Source organism: Ranitomeya imitator, chromosome 2 (assembly GCF_032444005.1).
Source record: "Ranitomeya imitator isolate aRanImi1 chromosome 2, aRanImi1.pri, whole genome shotgun sequence".
In the NCBI taxonomy this organism is placed as follows: domain Eukaryota; kingdom Metazoa; phylum Chordata; class Amphibia; order Anura; family Dendrobatidae; genus Ranitomeya; species Ranitomeya imitator.
Window position 1 is genome coordinate 52,630,568 of NC_091283.1, and position 27,659 is coordinate 52,658,226.

Genomic DNA, 27,659 nt, shown 5'->3' on the forward strand with positions numbered 1-27,659 from the left:
TAATGAAATGTCTTTGTAAGCCACGTTGTCCTGTAGAGACACAACTGTGATTATTATATAAACGGCATGGTGTGTTATAAAATACAGTATATAAAAATGAGAATACCTTACACATTACAGTCTGCAGCCAGAAACACTGGTTCTAAAATACACTGCATAGAAATGTGGCCGTAATAGGTAATTAGTTATGCCACACATTTCTCAAAATGACATACACTGTAGAATATATCTGCAATTCACTACACTTGTAACACATATTTCATCGCCCCAACTCCTGACTGCTATACATATAGGACAAATTTACGCCTAAAATAGCACAAATAGTTAATATTGGTGTATTTTCATACACTTATCAAAACTTTGCGTTTCTACATAATTTTCTATTTATATGGCCTAATTAGCAATACTATTCAGTTGCATTCTGAGATATATATATATATTAATGTACACTCTGCACGCCATCATGCCTGAACAAAACAGAAATGTAGATTTTTTGCGAATTTATTAAAAAGAAAACTGAAATATCACACGGTCATAAGTATTCAGACCCTTTGCACAGTATTGAGTGCAGTATTACACTCAGTCATTCCGCCTGTTACTGTATACATTGGTTATGCCACACATTTCTCAAAATGACATACACTGTAGAATATATCTGCAATTCACTACGCTTGTAACACATATTTCATCGCCCCAACTCCTGACTGCTATACATATAGGACAAATTTACGCCTAAAATAGCACAAATAGTTAATATTGGTGTATTTTCATACACTTATCAAAACTTTGGGTTTCTACATAATTTTCTATTTATATGGCCTAAAAACAGTAATACATGTGCAGAAGTAACTTAAAATGTGTTCCCAGAATCAAATTACCAATATCAAACATGGTGTGTTATAAATGCATGAATAAAACTGATAGAAATGCACAAAGAGTGCAGAAGTGTTATTTCTATAAAGATATATTGCCCGGTTTCTTATGTATGTCCAGTTATTTTCAACAAAACAAGGATAGAGTCAAATTATAGACAGCACAGGCAACGTGCATAAAGATAATAACATAAGTCCTAAATGTCTATTTCATGTTAAAATTCGAGCTGTTGTTTTATTGTGAGAAATAAATCTTTTTCTATTTTTACAATATCGTGTCTTTGGTTTTTTTATTCGTATAAAACATACCGCTTCTTACTTGCTTGTGTTGTAACATTGGGTCATATTATATATATATATATATATATCAATTGCCAAATACCGACTCTGATAAAAATCATACCGACTCTGATAAAAATCATGAGATCGCTGAAATTGTCAGCCATATAAACCAGAGATATAAAAAGAATGCTGAATTTTTACTAAACAGGCTGCTGCAGAATAAAAATGTCACAGCATGGAATAATAATGCTGAATTTATTTTCAAAGGATCCGTAATACCAGGGTCTAACTTACTGGATTTGGTACGTAGTACAACGCAGAGCCATGCTCTGAACAGTAGAAATTTACCACCGGGTTGGGATTCATTTATGCAGGCTATGGCCGAACTAAATATGCCGTCTACAGTTGTGGGTAACACCGCTACTAGGAAGCTTTTAGATGAATTAAAAATTACCAACAGTGAGACACGCTCTGTATCTACACCGCTGAAGTTAGCGGCGGTTCCCCGTACAATTCAATCTTTACATTCCCCGTCATTAGGTACCACACGTGGAACTCTGCTACCTAAAAAAGGTCTCTACCGATGCTGCAAACCATGTGGCTCACGATGTAAAGAATGTACTGGCTAAAATGCTGTACTCGCCTTGTAACTCTATATTAATTATTTTGTAAGAAGTGTAATTGTTCATTGTACTATTTTAATGTTTTTACTTTTTATATTCTGTAAGAATTTTTTATAGTGTTGAAATGTCTTTGAGATGCTGTTTTATCGTGAGAAATAAATCTTTTAAATTTTTTTTTTTTTTTTTTACAATATCGTGTCTTTGGTTTTTATTCGTATAAAACACGCCGCTTCTTACTTGTGTTGTAACATTGGGTCATATTATAACTTGTGTTGTGACATTGGTGCATATCTCTTCTGTGTATATAAGGCAGCCACAAGGATAAAACCTGCTACAATGTGAATAAACACAACTTGCAATGGCCTCAGTAGATAACAAAAAACTTTGCAGATGCCATCTTCAGGACACAAAAAAGAGAAAGCAAATATCAATCCAGGTACAATACAAGTACAAATGTGTTATAAAACAAAGTTCTGCTTCACAAAGATCACCAAACAGCATGAGTTTGTACAAAAATATCTGACCCTCCGATAACACAGCTGTTTTCTGAGAAAGCTAATACAAAAAACAAATAACCTCAGATGTCATCTTCAGGACACAATAACTTTTCTGTTTGTGAGAATAAACATTTATGGGGTACGCAAATACAACAACAATTGCTTGACCTAGGTGCTATAAACCTCTGAGCCACAGTTAACCTAATTTAGGTAATGTTCACCATTTAGTTAGTGTTCACCATTTACAAAAACAAATAGATAGCTTTAAGTTCTCCACTATATGAATACACTGCAAATACCCACAGCAGATTCTCTGTTTGTGAAAAATAAACATTTAGTTAATGTTCACCATAGTGTTCAGTAGAGACACATATAAACAGCTTTAAGTTCTCCACTATATGAATACACTGTGAATAAAACAAAAGCTTACAGAATCAAACTCGGGGATACGTATAAAATCTATTATAAAACAAATGAGAAAGGTGTTATAAACCACGTGTAAAATAAATACACGACTAGGCTATAATTATAAACATGTGTTATTCCACAAAATACGGGAATAATATCAAAACTACAACAAATTAAACTATATTAAACTATATCAAAAGGGGAAATCAAACAAGGAGGGACAGCTGGATACCAGCCGTCAGACAAGGGGAGGGGAGGGGTTAGACACTTTGATACACTTTGATAGGGGCGGGGCACCTGTCAGATTGAGTTTGACGGATCATGGCTATTATACACTACTCCCCACTTCTCAACTTTGGTAGCTCCCTTGGTATCCCTCACCAAGAAGGGAGCGAATCCCAAATTGTGGTCGGAAGAGATCTCCAAGGCCTTCACTTCTATAAAGTCTCATTTTGCTAGCACTCCCATCTTACATCGTCCTGATGTGGATAAGCCATTCCTTATGGAGGTGGATGCCTCATCCGTTGGTGCCGGAGAAGTCCTCTATCAAAAGGATGCTCAAGTTCGGAAGCATCCATGCTTCTTCATCTCAAAGACCTTCACACCAGCGGAGAGAAATTACTCCATCAAGGATAGGGAGTTGCTAGCAATGAAGTTGGCCTTTACGGAGTGGAGACATCTTTTGGAAGGTGCTCGGTTTCCCTTCCAAGTCTTCACGGACCACAAAAATTTGGTCTATTTGCGTACAGCCCAGCAGCTTAATTCTCGTCAGGCCAGATGGTCCTTGTTCTTCTCCCGGTTCCACTTCACTCTCCATTATCTCGCCGGGGAGAAGAACATTCGTGCTGACGCTCTCTCTCGCTCCCTTGTGTCAACTAAGGAGGAGGAGGAGGAGGAGGAGCCTCGGCATATTGTCCCTTCGGAGAGTCTGAGAACTGTAGCTCCGGTTTCACTAGAGTATGTGCCTCCGGGCAAGACTTTTGTTCTGATCAATTTGCGACCGGAAGTTCTCTCTTGGGCTCATTCATCCAGAGTGGGTGGACACTTTGGGGCAAAGAGGACATCTGAGTTGCTGGCGAGAATATACTGGTGGCCACATATGGTTCGTGACGTCAGTGACTATGTTCGGGCATGTGTCTCCTGTGCCAAAAATAAGTCTCCTCATCAACGGCCAGCTGGATTGTTATATCCTCTGCCGGTGGCAGACAGGCCCTGGGAGATGGTCGAGATGGACTTTGTGGTGGGTTTGCCTAAGTCTCGTGGCTGTACTGTCATTTGGGTAATCACTGACCATTTTTCTAAAATGGTGCATTTGGTGCCGCTTCCTCGGCTACCTTCTGCACGGGTCTTGGCAGCATTGTTTATTAAAGATATCTTCCGCCTTCACGGTATGCCGGACAAAATTGTCAGTGATCGGGGTCCTCAGTTTGCATCTCGGTTCTGGAGAGAGCTTTGTCATCTTCTCAGTATTGAGTTAAATCTCTCTTCTGCCTATCATCCCGAGACGAATGGGTTGGTGGAGAGAGCCAACCAGACCTTGGTCACATATCTGCGACATTTTGTCTCTGCCAGGCAGGATAACTGGGCATCCTTGTTACCGTGGGCAGAGTTCGCCCTTAAAAACGCTGTAGCCGATTCCACCGGTCAGACTCCTTTCCTCCTTAATTACGGCCAGCATCCTCGGGTTCCTGTGCCTATGCCCGTGTCCTCTGCTGACTCCAGGGTGGCAGACTGGGCAGTGGAGGCACGAGACATTTGGGACCACACTCAGGATGCCATCCGGGCCTCCAAGGAGAGAATGAGGCTCCTGGCGACTTAGTGTGGCTCGCCGCTCGTAACATCAGGCTGGGTGTTGAGTCCACTAAGTTTGGTCCTCGCTACTTGGGTCCCTTCAAGGTCCTCGAACAGGTTAATCCTGTGGTTTACTGTCTAGCCCTTCCTCCACGCCTAGGTATCACCGATACCTTTCATGTGTCCCTCCTTAAGCCCGTGTACATGTCCCGGTTTTCTGAGTCATCTACCGGGACGTCGGGTTCGTCTATGGACGATTACGAGGTGAACGCTATTTTGGGGTGCAAGGTGGTTTGTGGCAAAAAATTTTATTTGGTGGACTGGAGGGGTTACGGTCCTGAGGATAGATCCTGGGAGCCTGCTGAGCACATTCGGGCTCCGCAGCTCATTGCTGCCTTCGAACGTAGCAAGGCCCAAGGGGGGTGGTGTTAGGGGTCGGGTTCCCGCTTCTGCACAGGGGGAATCTCGGGCCGTTTCTGCTGCGGTCTCCCATTCTTCTCCTGCCGCAGTGGAACCTGCTCAGCAGAGGCATCGGTCCTTGCGTCTGGCTCAGTCTCACTCTGTGCTTAGGCTTGCTGTTGCTTCTCCAGCTTTTGCCATTAAAGCCAGTGCTGGGCAGCGGCGAGCAGACGCTTTTGGGACTAAGTCCTGCTTTTTCCCTTCTGAGCATGCCCAGGGTGAGATCTTCCATTGGAGATCGAGGGTCACATGCTCAGATGCTGCTGCGGTTCCAATTGGTCCTTTTTTGGAAGGTCCTATACATACTGCAGCTATATAAGCTTCGCATGACCGCACGGCCATGCGCTAGTGTACAATTGTATACGTGTGTATGTTGATGAGTGCAAGTCGTCCTTTAAATAACCCACCCTATTGTATGACTGTTCGCATAAGGAGTATGGCTGCTATCTAGCGCCCGACTATCCTCACAACGTGATACACACGAATCAGCGTCCATTGCTGTGACCGCCAGTGCGGTGCGCAATTAGTCTGTACGGACTTCAACCCCGAGTCTAGGGATTGAGTTCGGTGACTCTTAGCTTGCGCTCTTTAGTGCGGTATTGCGGTCCTGTGACTTAACAGGGTTCGCTTTCACCGCCATATAGCGCTGCCATTTACTAGCAGCAGGTTTTCACCTGCACGGTGGACCCCGGACTGCCAACGCACCTAATATTATTTCATCTTAAACTTGGTGCGTTCCGCCAGTCTTAACACCAGCCTTGCTAAAGCTGACAGCTGAGGGTTGAAGCACTCCGATGTGAGTTTTGCCTGGCTGGTTATAAAAAACACAAGGGAATGCACGTCATTTTTTAAAAAAATTATTTATCTACAGCGCAGGCATCGGTTGATGCATACTTTCGACAGCAGCTCCTGCTCTCACTGTTATTAGCGGTAGCAGGCGTTGACTGAAGGGACCAATAGTCCCATCAGCCAGCACCAATGACTAGAGGTAAACTTTATACTTTCAATCACAGCTGGGAGCTCATGCTGTCTTTTGACAGCGTGGGAACGGCGGCTCTCTGACTGGCAGTGATGATTTTACCACCGATCAGAATCGGTGTTTGCCACACATGACAGCATGACAAACACCCTGTGTTCAGGGGGCCAAACCCGACCAGTAACACAGACTTCCTGGCTAGAGGCTTTTGACAGACTTTACATATGGCAAACAAAGCACCTATAGCTCCTTAATGCAAAATCATAGACTACATGAACACGCTGAGCACATGATTCTTAAGTTGGAAATGTAATGTATATGACATTTATTCTTAAATCTAAGGTTATACTTACTATTCCAATAGCCAGGAGAAAACCTCTTGAAATATAAAACATAACCTTTAATGGTAACTCTCTAAAAATGATTTTTATGGACAATAACGTGATAAAGTGCATATAGTGCTCAAATAACCAGTGCTCAATAAAAAAATGGTTTTATCTCACCAAATCAGTCGTTTTTCTCACGGGAGCGTCCTCATATATTTAAAGGGGATGGGAAAACAATTACTATACTACCCAGTCGTGCCCCTGTGTTGCTCCCGCCCTGACAAGGGCAGTCCCCAAGTCAGGCTAAATAATTGTACCCACCATGACCAAGTAAACTTCCCTACGCGTTTCCTCTCCCATAGGGGAGATTCATCAGGGAAAAAGAAAGGGGTATAAATATTATAGGATATCCTGTTTAAGAAGGGAGAGCCCCTGCATCGGCAGGTAGCTCCTACAGTTAGGTCCATATATATTTGGACAGAGACAACATTTTTCTAATTTTGGTTATAGACATTACCACAATGAATTTTAAACAAAACAATTCAGATGCAGTTGAGGTTCGGACTTTCTGCTTTCATTTGAGGGTATCCACATCAAAATGGGATGAAGGGTTTAGTAGTTTCAGCTCCTTAACATGTGCCGCCCTGTTTTTAAAGGGACCATAAGTAATTGGACAATTGACTCCAAGGCTATTTCTTGGACAGGTGTGGGCAATCCCTTCATTATGTCATTCTCAATTAAGCAGATAAAAGGCCTGGAGTTGTTTTGAGGTGCGGTACTTGCATTTGGAAGGTTTTGCTGCAAAGTAAACATGCGGTCAAAGGAGCTCTCCATGCAGGTGAAACAAGCCATCCTTAAGCTGCGAAAACAGAAAAAACCCATCCAAGAAATTGCTACAATATTAGGAGTGCCAAAATCTACAGTTTGGTACATCCTGAGAAAGAAAAAAAGCACCGGTAAACTCATCAATGCAAAAAGACCTGGGCGCCCACGGAAGACAACAATTGTGGATGATCGCAGAATAATCTCCATGGTGAAGAGAAACCCCTCACAATAGCCAACCACGTGAACAACACTCTCCAGGAGGTCGGCGTATCAATAGCCAAATCTACCTTAAAGAGAAGACTGCATGAAAGTAAATACAGAGGGTTCACTGCACGGTGCAAGCCACTCGCAAGATTCAAGAATAAAAAGGCTAGACTGGACTCTGCTAAAAAACATCTAAAAAAGCCAGCACAGTTCTGGAAGAACATTCTTTGGACAGATGAAACCAAGATCAACCTCTACCAGAATGATGGAAAGAGAAAAGTATGGCGAAGGCGTGGTACAGCTCATGATCCAAAGCATACCACATCATCTGTAAAACACGGTGGAGGCAGTGTGATGGCTTGGGCATGCATGGCTGCCAGTGGCACTGGGTCACTAGTGTTTATTGATGATGTGACACAGGACAGAAGCAGCCGAATGAATTCTGGGGTATTCAGAGACATACTGTGTGCTCAGATCCAGCCAAATGCAGCCAAACTGATTGGTCGTCGTTTCATACTACAGATGGACAATGACCAAAACATAAAGCCAAAGCAACCCAGGAGTTTAGTAAAGCAAAGAAGTGGAATATTCTTGAATGGCCAAGTCAGTCACCTGATCTCAACCCAATTGAGCATGCATTTCACTTGTTAAAGACTAAACTTCAGACAGAAAGGCCCACAAACAAACAACAACTGAAAATCACCGCCGTGAAGGCCTGGCAGAGCATCAAAAAGACGAAAACACAGCGTCTGGTGATGTCCATGAGTTCAAGACTTCAGACAGTCATTGCCAACAAAGGGTTTTCAATCAAGTATTAAAAATGAACATTTTATTTAAAATCATTGAATCTGTCCAATTACTTTTAGTCCCTTTAAAAACAGGGTGGCACATGTTAAGGAGCTGAAACTCCTAAACCCTTCATCCAATTTTACTGTGGATACCCTCAAATGAAAGCTGAAAGTCTGAACTTCAACTGCATCTGAATTGTTTTGTTTAAAATTCATTGAGGTAATGTCTATAACCAAAATTAGAAAAATATTGTCTCTGTCCAAATATATCTGGACCTAACTGTATGTGTCCAGTGCACCTAGTTTTGGTATGGACTATGGTAAGGTGAGATGAAAGACGGGAAGGCATTCCCTTATATAGTTTCCCCCCTCTCTACTTAATTACATAGCGTCCTACCTCATTTCCGGCAGGTCTGCATGACCGTTATATTTATTAAACGTCCCTGGCGCTGTATCGCCATCTTACCCACACGCCGTGTGTATACATTTCCGGGATCTGGATAGTTCTTCACTGCGCATGCGGGTTGGAGACCTAGTTAGTGAAGCCGTGCTCTTACCGGCTTTCACTTCCGGTTCATGCTGCCTAGCTTGCCCGCTATTGCGCAGTGCAGAATACAAGCACATACCTGCCGCCTGACTGTATTCCTGGTAACCTTCGTGCTCCAGGGTTCCTCACTAATGTGCATGCGGCCTTTTTGCCCGTACAAATATCCACCTTGAAGGCCATACAGTTTATGGGTATTGAGAAAGTCAGGCCACCAAGAAGAGGGGGTGACTTCGATAGGGTTCTGCTTCAAAGAGAATGAAGGTGGATATTTCGCCTTGAGACCTGTTATCCGCATGGTCTGAATGAACAATTGAGTTACAGTTGCTTTCTTTGAAATTACAATATCTGTATATGATTCTCCCCATCAATTGGGGTTTTTACTGCAGGTCACGAATATGTTGGAATTTGGGTTTCTGCCCCCTAGGAGTACTAAGCCTATAAAACAGGATATATTATCTATCATGATTTGAAAATATGAGCCGCTGCCATATTTTATCTATATCTTTATCTCTGGCCCCATTGTATTAGGCATAAAACTGAGAATTTATAGATTTTTTATGGATATCTATATAGGGACAGTTTCCTCATTGTCTACTTTATCCCCCTCTCATTATAACACCTAAAATTAAAAATATATATGCGCGTATAATAAGGTTATGTATTTACAAAAGGCCGCATGCGCATTAGCGTGGTTCCCTGGGAGCACGACTGTTGCCGGGGATACAGCTGGGCCACTAGGCTACATTTAATTTTGTACTGCGCAGCAGCGGGCAAAAAGGCCGCATGCACATTAGTGAGGAACCCTGGAGCACGAAGGTTACCAGGAATACAGTCAGGCGGCAGGTATGTGCTTGTATTCTGCACTGCGCAATAGCGGGCAAGCTAGGCAGCATGAACCGGAAGTGAAAGCCGATAAGAGCACGGCTTCACTAACTAGGTCTCCAACCCGCATGCGCAGTGAAGAACTATCCAGATCCCGGAAATGTATACACATGGCGTGTGGGTAAGATGGCGATACAGCGCCAGGGACGTTTAATAAATATAACAGTCATGCAGACCTGCCGGAAATGAGGTAGGACGCTATGTAATTAAGTAGAGAGGGGGGGAAACTATATAAGGGAATGCTTTCCCGTCTTTCATCTCACCTTACCATAGTCCATACCAAAACTAGGTGCACTGGACACATAGGAGCTACCTGCCGATGCCGGAGCTCTCCCTTCTTAAACAGGATACCCTATAATATTTATACCCCTTTCTTTTCCCCTGATGAATCTCACCTATGGGAGAGGAAACGCGTAGGGAAGTTTACTTGGTCATGGTGGGTACAATTATTTAGCCTGACTTGGGGACTGCCCTTGTCAGGGCGGGAGCAACACAGGGGCACGACTGGGTAGTATAGTAATTGTTTTCCCATCCCCCTTAAATATATGAGGACGCTCCCGTGAGAAAAACGACTGATTTGGTGAGATATAACCATTTTTTTATTGAGCACTGGTTATTTGAGCACTATATGCACTTTATCACATTATTGTCCATAAAAATCATTTTTAGAGAGTTACCATTAAAGGTTATGTTTTATATTTCAAGAGGTTTTCTCCTGGCTATTTGTATATTCTCTGTTAGAGGACCTTTTAGGGGTATCGGACGTGGGTACACCCTATAATTTGGCTATTTTTTATACTTACTATTCCCCAGCGTGAGCTCATAATTTCAAAGTTGTCTTGAACACACTTTACAAGCTTTTGAAAATTTTCATCTTGATATTCAAACCGACTACCAAATACCACAGAGCAAATCACATTGGACACAGCACGTAATGTGTGGTAATTGAGATCTATAGGGGATCCTAAAATAACACATACAAATAGGTAAATCAAAAGTTAAAGTTCAGGGGTCACAGAATTGATGTCATGTTTTTAAACAGGGTTAGTTGTGTGGCATAACTAGGTTTACTGTTGAAGTCAGTTGTAATGATCACACAGGGCTCATCAGCAGGCTCTCATTAATGGTGCCTTACGATATTATATTGGGAGATGGTGAAATAACCTACTGCTAGCCAGCAAGAGCAGTGTGTCGGGCTCACTTGGCATCAGCCATCGCACTGCTGCACACCCTTAAAATCTGCCTTCCAGCAATCATCTGACCAAGCTGAAGCAACACCCAATCTCTACCCCCAAACTACAGGGTCCCCACACAGCATAATCGCTGGGAGCAGCGGTGTCCCACCTCCCAGCAATGCTAGGAGTGCATCTCCTAGAATGCGATAACCAGACTGAGCGACCACCCCCTCAAGTTACACCCCCCATGGTGACACCCCACCCCCCATTGCCTGTAAAGGGTGATGGGCATTTCAGGCCTGTGAGTTTTTCCTTGCCAGTCTTGATGAACTATGCCCTGGAGTAAGATGTGACAAGTTCATTAAGAGATGTGCATATTCTAATAAACCTTTCAAATGCCGCGTTCCACCACTCCAACTGAAGTGCATTTTTGTCAAAATTTACACAACTTTTGTGCAGTTAGTCATGAATACAGTTAATGGGAATTAATTCACACAAAGCTGTCCATTGCACTACTTGGTCTACAGGCCATGACAGTAATCTGGGGCCACTGGAAAGGAGCCAAGAAACCAACCTCTTACATTGATTAGCAAGCCAAGTGCAAAATCATGGTTATGGCATTAAACAAATCTGATGTCATACTATATTGGTTAATCAAAAGAAGTCTTGTGGATGCAAATAGGTAAAGGGCAGTTCGCACACTTTCTGTCCTATGGTCACAGATTACTGTCATGTCCAATAGACATCTGTGACCTCGTCTCCCGGTACTTACCTACACGCAACCTCTGATCCTCACAAGATCTCCTACTCTACTCCCCTCTTATCTCCTCTTCCCACAATCGTATACAAGATTTCTCTCACGTATCACCCCTACTCTGGAACCCTCTACCACAACACATCAGACTCTCGCCTACCATCGAAACCTTCCAAAAGAACCTGAAGACCTACCTCTTCCGACAAGCCTACAACCTGCAGTAACCACCGATCGACCAAACCGCTGCACGACCAGCTCTATCCTCACCTACTGTATTCTCACCCATTCCTTGTAGATTGTGAGCCTTCGCGGGCAGGGTCCTCACTCCTCCTGTACCAGTTATGACTTGTATTGTTTAAGATTATTGTACTTGCTTTTATTATGTATACCCCTCCTTACATGTAAAGCGCCATGGAATAAATGGCGCTATAACAATAAATAATAATAATAATAGACCAAGTCATTTGAAACAATTCAAACCAACTATAACTGTATTGAATTTGTTGGGTGCATTTGGTCATGCCCCATCATGCCCAAGACCTGCCCATTTTTCGAAAAGTTGGCTGAGGTGGCCAGGACTGGTGTAAGTGTAAGCACAAAAGAAGTGACATTTAAAGCAGTTTCATGTCACAAAAACTTCTTGATGAATCACAACCTAAATTTTCATTACAAAGTCGTATTACTTTTACTTAGTTCTTGTTTTGTCATTCCTCTTACTTAATTCCTGTATGTATGAAGCAGTTATTCTGTTATTTTCTCACTGTATGTTGGTATTTTCTAAGTACTGTGTGGTGGTATTTTTTTGCGAGGCACTGCTATCTGACAGTTCTTGTATGGTGGTGGCACTGTAAAACACTGATGTTTAAGCAACCGTACGCAGGTGATAGTTCACCAATGAATGGTTCTGTTATTGGGCACTTTGCTATACAGTCTGCATACATGGACATTGTGTTATGTAGGCATTTGTAAACTGCATGGCAGTAAATCAAAAGGAGGTGGTGTCAAAAGCAGGCGCTATACCAGGCACAATTCAAAAACAGGCTTACCCTTGATTCTATTCTGCAATCATATACCGTATTAAAAATAAAAAATTGTGAAGAATAAACAAATATATGAAGTATGTTGATAATATTAAACCTTACCATTAGACTTTCTCAGCACCTCAGTCAGATACATAGCCTCTTCTCGTATCCTCTCCTCAAAGCTTCGTTTTCCAACTCCAAAATTACCCAGCGTTAGCGCGGAAAACCGTCTGAACTCCTTCCACTTTTCACCACTACTGAATGCAAGATCTGTTCAAAATAATAAAATAGTTAATTCCAAATGAAATTCCTTATGGGCCTTTAGAGCTCAATACATACTCGAGGATTGTATTGCAGTAGCAAAATAAACTGCAGCATCGTCAAATTTTCAATAATTTATGTGTGATTTACACAAACTCTGGGTTTGGTAAGATACGGTGGGAGAAATAAGTATTTGATCCCTTGCTGATTTTGTAAGTTTGCCCACTGACAAAGACATAAACAGTCTATAATTTTAAGGGTAGGTTAATTTTAACATGGAGAGATAGAATATCAAAAATAAAATCCAGAAAATCGCACTGTATAAATTATATAAATTCATTTGCATTTTGTAGTGAGAAAGAAGTATTTGATTCCTCTGACAAACAAGACTTAATACTTGGTAGCAAAATACTTGTTGGCAAGCACAGCAGTGTTTTTTGTAGTTGATGCTGAGGTTTGCAAACATGTCAGGAGCAATTTTGGTCCACTCCTCTTTGCAGATCATCTCTAAATCATTAAGATTTTGAGGTTGTCACTTCGCAACTCAGAGCTTCAACTCCCTCCATAAGTTTTCTATGGGATTAAGGTCTGGAGACTGGCTAGGCCACTGCTTCTTTTTGAGCAACTCCTTTGTTGCTTTGGCTGTATGTTTTGGGTCATTGTCTTGCTGGAAGACCCGGCCACGACTCATTTTTAATGTCCTGGCGGAGGGAAGGAGGTTGTCACTCAGGATTTTATGGTACATGGCTCCATCCATTTTTCCATTGATGTGGTGAAGTAGTCCTGTGCCCTTAGCAGAGAAACACCCCCAAAACATAATGTTTCCACCTCCATGATTGACAGTGAAGATGGTGTTCCTTGGGTTATAGACAGCATTTCTCTTCCTCCAAACATAGCAAGTTGAGTTAATGCCAAAGAGATCAAGTTTTATTATACTCACCTGGGGGCCGGTCTGGTCTAATGAGCATCCCAGGTCCGGGTCTGGGGCCTCCCATCTTCATGCGATGTTGTCTTCCTGCTTGCTTTGTGCCGCGCTCCTGCGCAGGTGTACTGATCTGCCCTGTTGAGAGCAGAGCAAAGTACTGCAGTGCACAGGCACTTGGCCTCTCTGACCTTTCCTGGCACCTGCACACTACTGTACTTTGTTCTGCCCTCAACAGGGCAGATCAGTACACCTGCGCAGGAGCACGGCATGAAGGAAGCAGGATAACGACATCGCATGAAGATGGGAGGCGCGGACCCTGACCTGCGACACCCATCGGACCGGACCGCCCCCGGGTGAGTGTAATAAAACTTGTTTTTCTTCTCTTTCAGGTTGGACCGGGGGCTAATCTACAGCATTACAGAATGCTGTAGATAAGCCCTGAAAGGCAGTGGCCGCATCTTATAGCAGCAAAATGAGGTGACAGGTTCCCTTGAAGGTGATCTCTCACCTTCCTCATGATCAAGGATACCCCACGAGGTGAGATTTTGCATGGTACCACAGATCAACGGTGATTGAAAGTCATTTTGCAATTATTCCATTTTCTTACTATTGCACCAACAGTTGTTTCCTTCTCACCCAGCGTCTTACTTATGGTTTTGTAGCCATTCCAGCTTTGTGCTGGTCTATTATCTTGTCCCTGACATCCTTATAAAGCTCTTGTCCATATTGTAGAATTTAGAGTCTGACTGATTAATTCTGTGGACAGGAATCTTTTATAAAGGTGACTATGTAAGAGAGCTGTCTTTAATGCAGGAAACAAGTTGATTAGGAGCATCTAACTGGTTTGTAAGAGCAAAAACTCTTAATGGTTGGTAGGAGATCAAATACTTATTTCTCACAGCAAAATGCAAATTATATAATTTATACAATGTGATTTTCTGGATTTTATTTTTGATATTCTCTCTCTCATTGTTAAAATTAACCTACCCTTAAAATTATAGACTGTTCATATCTTTGTCAGTGGGCAAACTTACAAAATCAGCAAGGAAGAAAATACTTATTTCCGCCACTGTAGGTGCATTTCATGCTTTATAGCTTTGTTTCATACATAACAATATGTGATCTTAATTATCTACTTGGAACCTTTGAGAGAGTTTGACTCGCTAAATGTTGCATAGTTTGGTAGCAGAATAAACTTGTGAGAGTAGATTATATGGGGTAATTCAACTTTTATCTACACAGAACATAAGGTACATGCATGAGCTTCTTAATACAGCATAACAGAAGTCTGAAGGACCTTTACCAGAGAGAAAGTGAAACCAAAGTAAAACAAGTATATGCATAACATTCGACTAAGCATATAACAGTAAAAACATCGCCATCTACTGTCAGAAAGGTGTAAACTCCTCCTGCACGCAAATAAGTCTGTATCTGTTGCATATCTGCCAACAGTAAGAACCCATTTATTGGCCTGATTGCCTCTTGCTTTGGCATGTAAAGGAGTTATTATTACATGTTTCATGCCTTTCAATGAACCAAAGAAGGAAAGACAACAAGAATTCTTGCAGAAATATGTTGCCATGCGCTCTTTTATATTTTACAGGTCCTGGATTGCCAAGGATGGCAATCATTAAAGATGGGGGTTGTGTAAAGGAAAGATAAGTTGTCTGAAACCTCCCTGAAAACGTTATGTGCTGTTATAAAAAGGCTGTTTTATACTGAATTTAATGTAATACTCCCCATTAGAGCTAAAGTAGATTAGACAGCTGGGAAAGGAACAGTTAACAGTCAGCGAGCCATGCAGATGGGATTAGTGTTTGGGAGTAAAGCAAGGTTATGTTATGGCTACAGTGAGTCAGGGTGAATGAATAGTTCTGAGATGAGAAAGATATAGGCCCCTTACTAAGATGTGCATTAAAGGAAGATTGCAGGAGTACCAAGTTTTGAAGTAACTAACTAGATTGAGTGGCAGAAATCAAGCCAGAAAATCCTTAGCACTCAGGAGTGAGTCTTACAGGAAGGAGGCAACAGTAGTGAGTACGGCCTAAGCCAGAAATAGTTCTGTGAATTAAGGGGCCCAAGGTAGCCAAGAAGGAGTGGGACTGAAGAGGCACTGTGTAAGCTGGTCCTGGAATCATAGAAATAACACGAGGCCAACCAGGCAGGGACACAGGTACTACTACAAAAGTGGAATATAGCACTAGTAAGAAGTTAATATGGAGATGGGAAGATCAAGTTGTTTATTCCGTATATTTGAAAAGTCCTTGCTGCTACTTGCAGTCGATATGCCTGTGCCTCTGTGCAAAACAGATGAAGATTTTGATATTAAGATTTGAACCTGCCACCAACTGTATTAATGTTATACTAGAAAAGACTATTTTATTTATATAAAATAGACTGAGATCTTCCTTGTCTACTGCATAAGCTGGAGGTTCCTGTACCATTTTCTAGTATGTGGCTTAAGAAAGATTGCCGAAGTCAAACCATAACACCTGCACCCAAAGGATCTCGTTTCACTGATGTCTGAGGTTGCAGTGCTGCATATTGACCCTTGCACCCATTACAAGCAGACACATTAAGTATTTGAATTACATGAAGAGGCTATTGATTCATTTTAGAATTGGGTAAAACCAAATTTCCCCTGTTGTGATGTTGCCATGGAACTGAGTAGGACAATATGGTAACAGGTTGTCGGTGATATTGTTCAAAGCAGGCCACCCCTCCAAATGTGGATTATTGGTCTAGATCCATCAATATTCCAATGATATTCTCCTGGAACCACAATAAGAATAAAAGTAGCCAAACAGCCAACAAGTGTGAAGAAAAAGTCAATGAATAATACACAGAAATCAAAGAAGAATAAACTTCCCCTGACTAAATACTCACCATCTCCTTTGGTAAAATCATAGAATGAAGCATAATAGGCTCGACCACTGAACTCTTCTGCTTTGTCAATGAAAGTTTCTTTGAGGGCTTTATAACTACAAAGAATGATAACTGGTCGAGTCCCCTCATATACTGTAAATATGTCACCATATTTTTTCGACAACTAGGAGAAAACAGAGACATTCAACATGACAGGTTATGAACTGAAACTATACTATAATGTTCCATAGGTGGCCAAAACAAATTCCATTGAGTAGGTCGATGGTTCTTAAGGAGCATTACTGTTGTGAATTCTGTGGTCAAGCTCCCTCCTGTGGTCATGAGTGGTACTTCGGCTGGTTCTGTCTGTGAGCTTCCTCTGGTGGATGTGAGTGGGGCTGCGGCTTCTGAGTTTCCTTCCTCAGGTGACGGGGTTAAGTCATTAGGTGCTGCTCTATTTAACTCCACCTAGTTCTTTGTTCCTGGCCTCCAGTCAATGTTCCAGTATTGGCCTTGCTTTCTCCTGGATCGTTCCTGTGGCCTGTCTGCCTTGCATGAGCTAAGTTTTGCTTATGTTACTTTGTTTGCTATATTTTCTGTCCAGCTTGCTATATTGGTTTTTGTTGCTTGCTGGAAGCTCTGAGACGCAGAGGGAGCACCTCCGTACCGTTAGTCGGTGCGGAGGGTCTTTTTGTCCCCTCTGCGTGGTTGTTTGTAGGTTTTTGTGCTGACCGCAAAGCTATCTTTCCTATCCTCGCTCTATTCAGTAAGTCGGGCCTCACTTTGCTAAAATCTATTTCATCTCTGTGTTTGTATTTTCATCTTACTCACAGTCATTATATGTGGGGGTCTGCCTTTTCCTTTGGGGAATTTCTCTGAGGCAAGGTAGGCTTATTTTTCTATCTTCAGGGCTAGCTAGTTTCTCAGGCTGTGACGAGGCGCCTAGGTTTTGTCAGGAGCGCTCCACGGCTACCTTTAGTGTCATTTGATAGGATTAGGGATTGCGGTCAGCAGAGTTCCCACGTCTCAGAGCTCGTCCTATGTTAGTAACTAAACAGGTCACTTATGCGCTCTTAACCACTAGGTCTATTGTGGTTCTGAATCACCTGTTCATAACACATTACTAGAAAAGTGGGAAAGCTTCATATCCTCAAGAGATACATATTGCAGCTTGAAAAGAAAAACAATACATTGAGCTTTCACAGTTTCATGGGGAAGAGAAAAATTACAATGGGCAAAGCTATAAATATGTATGGAGAAGATTCAAACATATAAAGTTAACCAATGGAAAACAAAAAAGTACATGTGAACGGAGGAATGCACATCCAAAATTAGGAAATTTTGGTATGAAACGAAAACAAATATACAGTGCCCACAAGTAGTATTCAACCCCCTGCAGATTTAGCAGGTTTAATAAGATGCAAATAAGTTAGAGCCTTCAAACTTCAAACAAGAGCAGGATTTATTAACAGATGCATAAATCTTACAAACCAAAAAGTTTTGTTGCTCAGTTAAATTTTTATAAATTTTAAACATAAAAGTGTGGGTCAATTATTATTCAACCCCTAGGTTTAATATTTTGTGGAATAACCTTTGTTTGCAATTGCAGCTAATAATCGTCTTTTATAAGACCTGATCAGGCCGGCACAGGTCTCTGGAGTTATCTTGGCCCACTCCTCCATGCAGATCTACTCCAAGTTATCTAGGTTCTTTGGGTGTCTCATGTGGACTTTAATCTTGAGCTCCTTCCACAAGTTTTCAATTGGGTTAAGGTCAGGAGACTGACTAGGCCACTGCAACACCTTGATTTTTTGCCTCTTGAACCAGGCCTTGGTTTTCTTGGCTGTGTGCTTTGGGTCGTTGTCTTGTTGGAAGATGAAATGACGACCCATCTTAAGATCCTTGATGGAGGAGCGGAGGTTCTTGGCCAAAATCTCCAGGTAGGCCGTGCTATCCATCCTCCCATAGATGCGGACCAGATGGCCAGGTGTTGTAAGTTCTGTTTTTGGGCTCCCTCTGGTGGTTACTGATGGTTTTGGGTGACTTGTCTTTCCTGGGTCTCTGGGTTCCACCTGTTCCATCAGGATATGGGAGTTTCCTATTTAACCTGGCTTTGCTGGCATTTCCTCGCCGGTTATCAATGTATCCAGTGTGTCTTGTTACCTCTGCTCCCTGCTCCTAGAACCTTCTGGTCAAGCTAAGTTTGGATTTTCCTGTTTTGGTGCTTTGCTTTATTTGGTTTTTTAGTCCAGCCTGCAGATATGTGATTCTTGCTGCTGGTTGCTCTAGTGGGCTGAAATTGCTCCTCATGTACCATGAGTTGGCACATGAGTTCAAGTAATTTCAGGATGGTTTTTTGAAGGGTTTTTCGCTGACCGCGCAGTTCACTTTTGTATCCTCTGCTATCTAGCTTTAGCGGGCCTCATTTTGCTGAAACTGTTTTCATACTGCGTATGTGCTTTCCTCTCATTTCACCGTCATTATATGTGGGGGGCTGCTATTTCTGTGGGGTATTTCTCTGGAGGCAAGAGAGGTCTGTGTTTCTTCTAATAGGGGAAGTTAGATCTTCGGCTGGAGCGAGACGTCTAGGATCATCGTAGGCACGTTCCCCGGCTACTTTTATTTGTGTGTTAGGTTCAGGGTCGCCGTCAGCTCAGGTTCCATCGCCCTAGAGCTTGTTTGTATCAGTGCTTGTCCTTTAGTGATCCCCTGCCATTGGGATCATGGCAGCCAGGCCCCTTGGCTGAGAAAAAGCCCCACAGCATGATGCTGCCACCACCATGCTTGACTGTAGGGATGGTATTCTTGGGGTCGTATGCAGTGCCATCCAGTCTCCAAACGTCACGTGTGTGGTTGGCACCAAAGATCTCGATCTTGGTCTCATCAGACCAGAGAACCTTGAACCAGTCAGTCTCAGAGTCCTCCAAGTGATCATGAGCAAACTGTAGATGAGCCTTGACATGACGTTTTGAAAGTAAAGGTACCTTACGGGCTCGTCTGGAACGGAGACCATTGCGGTGGAGTACGTTACTTATGGTATTGACTGAAACCAATGTCCCCACTGCCATGAGATCTTCCCGGAGCTCCTTCCTTGTTGTCCTTGGGTTAGCCTTGACTCTTCAGACAAGCCTGGCCTCGGCACGGGAGGAAACTTTCAAAGGCTGTCCAGGCCGTGGAAGGCTAACAGTAGTTCCATAAGCCTTCCACTTCCGGATGATGCTCCCAACAGTGGAGACAGGTAGGCCCAACTCCTTGGAAAGGGTTTTGTACCCCTTGCCAGCCTTGTGACCCTCCACGATCTTGTCTCTGATGGCCTTGGAATGCTCCTTTGTCTTTCCCATGTTGACCATGTTTGAGTGCTGTTCACAAGTTTGGGGAGGGTCTTAAATAGTCAGAAAAGGCTGGAAAAAGAGATAATCCAAACATGTGAAGCTCATTGTTCTTTGTGCCTGAACTACTTCTTAATACTTTAGGGGAACCAAACAGAATTCTGGTGGGTTGAGGGGTTGAATAATAAATGACCCTCTGAAAAAACTTTTCCCAATTTAAAAAAAAAAAATAAACAATGAAATAACATTCTTTTTTGCTGCAGTGCATTTCACACTTCCAGGCTGATCTACAGTCCAAATGTCACAATGCCAAGTTAATTCAAGATGTGTAAACCTGCTAAATCTGCAGGGGGTTGAATACTACTTGTAGGCACTGTAACACAGCGAAAACCACCATCACAGCGACAGTGCAAGAGCAGGGCGGGCATCCCGGTGCCTCATAACATCCATGCTGCAACACTGAGTCTTCACGACCCCAGGCCGCACTGCCCGGCTGACACAACACCGCAGCAGCAATGGCGGCCACAGAGCACCAAACACCAGGTGAATAGATGTAAAAACTTCACCTTCCACATGTTCTCAGACTGTGGACTGAGAGCAAAAATAGGCAGAACCCCTCCTGCAGTCTCCTGCTAATTTAAAAACACCGGGGTCAAATTGGAGGAGTGTGGGTCCAAGTAAAACAAAAATAATAGGGGACAACAATGCATATGCCAGAACTGCCAAAAAAAGATGTCCATACTTTTTTTTCAGCTTATTGCATGAACTGTCCTTTTTTTCGGTTCTGCACTCCTTCCATTTGGCATAGGTGATTTTAAATAGCTGGAGACTGCAAAGAGCTTATTTTTGCTCTCATTTGAGAGCTTGGTGAAGGTGAGTTTCAATGCTTCTTTCATTTGGTGTTGGTGCTGTGTGGCAGCCATTGTTGCTGTGGTTTTGTACTTGTGGGGCGGTGCATTGTCGCTGCAGCAGTCGTTACCGCACGATGCCAGTCCTTTAAGGAAAAAAAAAGTTAGGACCCACTGAGAGGTTTGCGGTGACGTGGCAGTGGGCTTCACACAGTCTAATCAGAATGTTAAACTAAGAACCTCATGCCCAGTTATATATATTTTTGCCTAGCAGCATTAGATCGATGCATGATTTTTGGAGGTGCGATCCATATTGTGTAATAAATATGATAATTCAGAGACTAAAAGACAAGGTGAGAGAATAAGAAAAAAAAAACACTAGTGACCTATAGCGGCAACAGCAATATCGATCAAGACAAAAAAAACATGTATTTAATGCAAATTTCGAGTTTCATGGGCATAACATTTTAAGTTGCTCTCATGTGCCCCCTGACCAAGTCTTGTGACCAGCTGATTAGTGCAGTAACTCTTAAATGACACAGCACTTTACACCTTTTCACCACCAGTGATATCCTGCTGGGCATTATCAAAAACTCACTGACACAAAAAGGACTAAAATCCTCAAAATTTATACAAAAATCACTGAAAAGAAGGTAGAGATACTTACCTACCCAGGCCTCAAAGCAAATGCACTATCAGGGTGCAGCGGACCCAACTAATTAAGGCAGAAACACAGGTACAATACCAGTGCACAAAAAATCCCAATCTGCATATAGCATTATTCACACACGAGTTTCCCATAAATGACTTATATTTATTTGTATCACTAAAGAGAACCTGACAGGTGATACACGCTGCTCAAACCGTGGGCCGTATGTATCACCCACTGGCTAAATGATCACAGCCATGAATGTTTACTTTGGCGTTTCAGAGTAAAATATACTTTCACTAGCCTTCGAGGACTGAGCCGGATTGGTAACTAGCTGTACAAGCTCGTCCCCCGCAGCCTACACTGACTAAAAACGCTCTGTCAATATGCGCAAGCAAGCAGAGGCTTGTCAGTAACTGTCAGTGGGTCGAAAGAAGCCGCCAGCTATCAAAAGTATGCTTCACTCTGAAACGCTGTAGAGTTTGAAGGTACAATATACATGGATGTGATCATACAGTCAAGTCCTGATACATGCTGCCCACCTTTTGGTCAGCATGTAGCACCTGACAGATTCCCTTTAACTCATACAGTGTATGCTACAATTGTCGACAAATTTGCAATCTCACATCAGTCACAACCCCCATACATTTCAGTGCTAACATAACTGTAAAGATGTGAAGTTATCTAGCAATATTGTACTTGGCTCACGATATGCAGCAGTGGTGAACACAGCATACAATATCACACAACACAGCATCGCATGCATCAGACTTAAATTTGATCATAACAAAAGTGCTGCCTTCATTCTTATTTATCCAGCACTTTCTTTCTGGCTTTACTCACCTCCAGGAGGGACTTCACAACATCATCAAGGTTCATTAGATGAAGAGTTCCGATTATGGGAAGAGGAGTTGGTCCAGGAGGCAACTTTGACTTCTCCAACAGTAGCTTTATATAGTTAACCAACACGCTGGTTATGAGAATCACCAAGAGGACGGTAACCAGTGAGTAGAAATCCATCCTGTGGACAGAAATTAGCACCAAATCATCCAAAAAGTCAGCCATTTAAAATACTTAAATCACTTTCATTGACCATTTACTGTCTATTTTCAAAATCTTAATTTAGGGACAAGACAAGGTCCAAAAAAGTAGAAACTAAGTTTTATTACTGATGTGTTAAGACAAGACAGTACAGAAGAAGCAACAAGATAATTAGTCTCCTAGGAAAGTAGAGAGACAATAACTTGTGTAATATACTGTACCTAATGTTAAATGTGCTCACGGAACCAGTCAGGAGGTCACCAGATAGTTACTCGTCGGGTTTGGGTAGCTCTGAGCTCAGCCATACTTCTTGGAGTCAAATAGAGTGCCCGAAGAATGGGCTAATTCCTGGGGAGTGTATCATTCATTTTCATTAAGGATGAGGGAACCCGAACTGTAAGGTTCAGGGTACATACCTGACTTCTAGTGTCCGGTGCTGAACTCCAAACACGGACTTCTCCCAGAAGTCCATGTTACTGTTCAGAGTTCGGATGCTTAATAAAGCTTCTTGAAAGACTGAAATGCAGCCAGTCAACAGGCTTTTTAGCTGTGGACACTTCCAGAGTAATCCCAGCCATGGCAAGTATTGGCATGGCTGTAATTGGCCAGTGCCACCCGTGTCCTGGCCTGTATAACCACCAGATCACGGGTGGTGTCGCTGATCAAGTGAGGGACAGTGTAAATTAAATAAATAATTTAAAAAAAACAATGTGAGTTCCCTCCTATTTTTAATAACTAGCCAAAGGAAAGCAGATAGCTGTGAGCTGGTTTTATTATGATGCAAAGTGGCCAATATCCATGAACCTTCTCAGCCTATTAATATCAGCCCCCAGCTGTCTGCTTTGCCTTTCATGGTTTTTAAAAATGGGTGGATCCTAAAAAATTGACTTGGTATCCCCACTATTTTTAATAACCAGCTAAGGCAAAGCAGACAGCTTCGGGTTGATATTAATAGGCTGGGAAGCTCCATGGATATTCTCCCCTTTACAGCCTAATAAGACCAGCCCTCAACTGCCCCAGAAATAGTGCATCCATTAGATGTGCCAATTCTGGCACTTAGCCTCGGCTTTCCCAATTGCCCTTGTGCATTGGCAATCAGGATAAAAAGATTGTGGTAGTGTGGTGGTGTGGTGCTGACATGAAACCCACAGATTAGTAAAGGAGAGACACCCCCATTTCTAATCCAGCAGTCACAAGAAATAAACACACACAAAAAAAGATTTATTTAAGAACAAAACTCCCCGACAATTTCTCTCTTTCATCCATTTATTAAAAAAAAAAGACACCAGTCGGCCATAGTAAGTAAACTGACAGTCCAGAAATGTTCAGACAAGATGCCAATTTTTCACAAAAAGAAATAAGACAGAAATGTCTTGAGAGAGAGACAAAGAGACTGAGATAGAGAGAGACAGGAAGAGACACAGATACAGAAAGATAGAGGAGAGAGACAAAGACTGAGGCAGAGAGAGATAGGGAGAGACAGGGAGACAGAGTGAGAGAGAGAGACAGGAAGAGAGAGACAAACAGTGGAAGAGAAGAGAGGAGACAGGCAAAGACAGAGAGAGATAGGCAGAAAAAAAGAGAGATAGAGAGGGAGACAAAGAAATAGAGAGATCATAGACAGAGAGAAAGACAGATTTGGTGTCCTCAGATAAACTCTCTGTTGACACCAAATAATTGATTGACGCCTATGTCAGATAACTTTTTGGTTCTCCATCTCATAACCAGACATTACATTTCTAGAGAAGCCAGATAGCCTAAAGGTACCTTCACACTAAACGACGCTGCAGCGATCCAGACAACGATCCGGATCGCTGCAGCGTCGCTGTTTGGTCGCTGGAGAGCTGTCACACAGACAGCTCTCCAGCGACCAACGATGCCGGTAACCAGGGTAAACATCGGGTTACTAATCACAGGGCCGCCCTTGATAACCCGATGTTTACCCTGGTTACCAGCGTAAAAGTAAAAAAAAACAAACACTACATACTTACCTTCCGCTGTCTGTCCCCCGGCGCTGTGCTTTCCTACCCTGGTTACCAGTGAAGACATTGCTGAATCGGCGTCACACACGCCGATTCAGCGATGTCTGCAGGAGGTCCAGCGACCAAATAAAGTTCTGGACTTTCTGCAGCGACCTACGACATCACAGCAGGATCCTGATCGCTGCTGCGTGTCAAACTGAACGATATCGCTAGCCAGGACGCTGCAACGTCACGGATCGCTAGCGATATCATTCAGTGTGAAGGTACCTTAAGCAATGTATTCGCTGAGTGGAAGAGTACTCAGAAAAATGTCCAAATATTGGTGGATCCATGATTGCGAGGTAACAGAGTCAGTGTGCCAGGATTATGTGCTATGCCACCATACAGGGGAATCATCAATCATCTCTACACTAGAAAAAGTATAAATGCAGCAAATGTTTTGCTCTATATGTAGTTGCAATTTCTAGTGTGTTTACATGACCTCTGCCTCTTCTCTGAAATAGTAGTGGCGCTTTAATGGTGGATGTGATGTAGGAAGATGGACCGGGTCGGTGATGCCTCTCTCGTGCCGGTGCCAGAACTATTGAGGCTTTCACCATTGTTGCAGGGGGGAAGGCTTTCCAACCCAGACAGACCTTTGCACTCAACTGTAGAGATGGGTCAGGTATAAAAGGGGCAGTATGCGAGAAAGTGAGAGACTTGTCGGGAAGACAGCACACAACAGGAGAAGGTTGACTCACTTTCTTTGGGTCTACGCAATAACCTAGGTCCACACTGCAGTTCCTCAGATCTTTTGCACACTGACTGTGAGGGACATGAGGTTGTGTGTCCGTCCATTCCGACTACCGAAGCTCTGACCCATGAGTGTGCGGCCAGAAGGATCGTTGAGGAGCAGATAACTACATTCCCGTCACCAGCATTGTTCAGAGACATCTTCCAGTGGAGGCAGAGACTGCTACACCCAGTGGATATCTCCCCGGTAACCCGATTCCTTGCCTGAGAGAGAGAGAACCAGGATACGCTGTTTCGGCCGGGAGACAGTGCTTCACCTTCCTCCAAGAACAGGCCAGAGACTTCATGTGTCACCTACAGTGCCACCGTGGGATTTCAAGCTTCCACAGCCCGGAAATCATCAGACTGATAAGTTTACCAGTTTACTAACCGTTTGTTCATACCCTGATACAAAACACAAGTTTATTTCCCCCTTAACCCTTTCCCTCCCTGCGTGGAGTAATCTTTGTAATAAACCCATTAACTCTTGTTCTGCCTCCTGCTCTTCACTGCATCCCACGTTCCTGCTATCTTACAGTGACAAAGCACAATCGGACACATTCTCTATAGTTATTGCCTTCAAATTTACAAAATGTGTAATAAAAATGAATAATTGTCGTAATCAAGATTTTATGTTTAAAAAAATAGTGTTTTTTTGTTTCTCTTCGTTTTTTTTTTTTTTTTTTTTTTAATCTTCCTAGACCTTATCGATTTAAAAAACATCCCACAATCTTGCTGTCTTCATCCTCACTAAAACCAGACAATAAGATATCTATTGCCACAGGCAAGATTATTAATAAATATTGTGCATGTTATAAAGGACAGTTTATCGGCAGGAATTCTGGCACAAAATTGGTAAATCTCTGCCTCAAATTTAATTTTTACACTAGTATCTAAGGGGTCAAAAAAAAAGAAAAATGGAATTCATTATACTCCAGGAGAGAGAACATTTTAGAATGGCTTATGTGACTCTAGTAAAAGAAAATAAAATTAACACTTTCCTCCACACTCCTGGAAAAAGCAAATATTTCTTCTCGGATTTGGCAAAATTATAGTTTGCAGCTTGTGCTTCCCTGTTTTTGGATCCGTCCTGAAATTGGCAATTTTTCAACTAAATGTCAAGGAAAAAATTAGAATGTTTAGGACCCTCATGTAATAGGGGGTATTTAAGAATAAAATACCCAGGGGCAAAAACCACCTAGCAATACTTGGCAATATTTGGCGGTTTTATTCAGCTTGTATGTGATTTGCATCATTTTGAGCCATCCGTAGAGTCAGTATTATCTGTATTCTTCTTTAATGATTTTGCATATTTTTGGTAACATCTGGTAATGTTATATAGGCTGTAAATGGCAATGTTATATTAGCACTATCTGGTGGTATTAATTTGATTAAAATTATGAGTAAACTGCCTAAAAATTGTAAACAAAAAGTTCTACGTTGCTTTTTGACCCTAAACCGATTTTCCCTGATATTCATGTAATAGTAGATCACGAGACATATAATATAACCCAATAATCTCTGCCATAGTATAAAAACCTTTTAATTAAAATAGCATAAAATGGTGACATGATCGATAGAGAATTGAAAGACACTTACGGTACTTTAAACTGCAGCGTGTTGATCTCGACTTCTTTTTAGAATAACCTCTGATTACACAATAGTTAGCTCTAAGTAATGTTCAGTTCTTGTAGTCACATGTATATGGGGAGAGACAAAAATGCTCTGTCAAGGTGCCAAATATTGGCAAAAAAAATAATAAGGCAAACATTTCATAACTGACACTTTCAGGTCTGTTGTCATTTATATTTTGTGGTTATTCGTGGACTCCAGATATGAGCAGAATGAGGAATACAGTCAGGACCAGAAATATTTGGACAGTGGCACAAGTTTTGTCACTTTAGCTGATCATATTGAAGATAAAGTTATGTAATCAATTAGGTCTTAATGTGCAGACTCTCAGCTTTAGGCCGGAGTCACAGTAGCGATTTTAAAATTGGTCCAATTTTGTTCCTGCAAAGTCAGACGAGTGTAATGCAAGTGTTATGCGTTTTTCATGCAAATACAATCCGATTTTTCACACCTAGCATCCGAATTACATCCGAATGCAGTGTGAAGATGACTGAAAGGTGATCTATAAGTATATAAGGGGACAATACAAATATCTCTCCAAGGATCTGTTTATACCAAGGAATGTGATGGTCACAAGGGGGCATTCTTTGCGTCTGGAGGAGAGAAGGTTTTTCCATCGACATAGATGAGGATTCTTTACTGTTAGGGCAGTGAGAATCTGGAATTCCTTGTCTGAGGTGATGGCGAACTCAGTCAAGGGGTTCAAGAGAGTCCTGGATGTCTTCCTGGAGCAGAACAATATTGTATCTTACAGTTATTAGATTCTTTAGAAGGACGTAGATCTGGGGATTTATTCTGACGGAATATAGGCTGCACTGGATGGACAAATGTCTTTTTTCGGACTTGCTAACTATGTTACTATGTTACTATACAGTACAGACCAAAAGTTTGGACACACCGTCTCATTTAAAGATTTTTCTGTATT

General features: G+C 42.2%; 1 protein-coding gene across 2 annotated transcripts in view; it reads right to left on the minus strand.

Moving 5' to 3' along the window:
- LOC138661801 (cytochrome P450 2F2-like) overlaps positions 1-26,777 on the minus strand; it is a 44,199-nt gene extending 17,422 nt beyond the window's left edge. The window contains exons 1-5 of one of the 2 annotated variants that reach the window (XM_069746728.1): positions 26,702-26,777; positions 22,152-22,329; positions 16,504-16,666; positions 12,552-12,701; positions 10,284-10,444 (exon numbers count right to left, since the gene is read on the minus strand). In XM_069746728.1, the coding sequence (XP_069602829.1) occupies positions 10,284-10,444; positions 12,552-12,701; positions 16,504-16,666; positions 22,152-22,328 (651 nt within the window). In that variant the 5' untranslated portion in view covers position 22,329; positions 26,702-26,777. The remainder of the gene's footprint in view (positions 1-10,283; positions 10,445-12,551; positions 12,702-16,503; positions 16,667-22,151; positions 22,330-26,701) is intronic. The other variant, XM_069746729.1, reaches the window with a different exon arrangement.
- Positions 26,778-27,659: the final 882 nt, after the last annotated feature.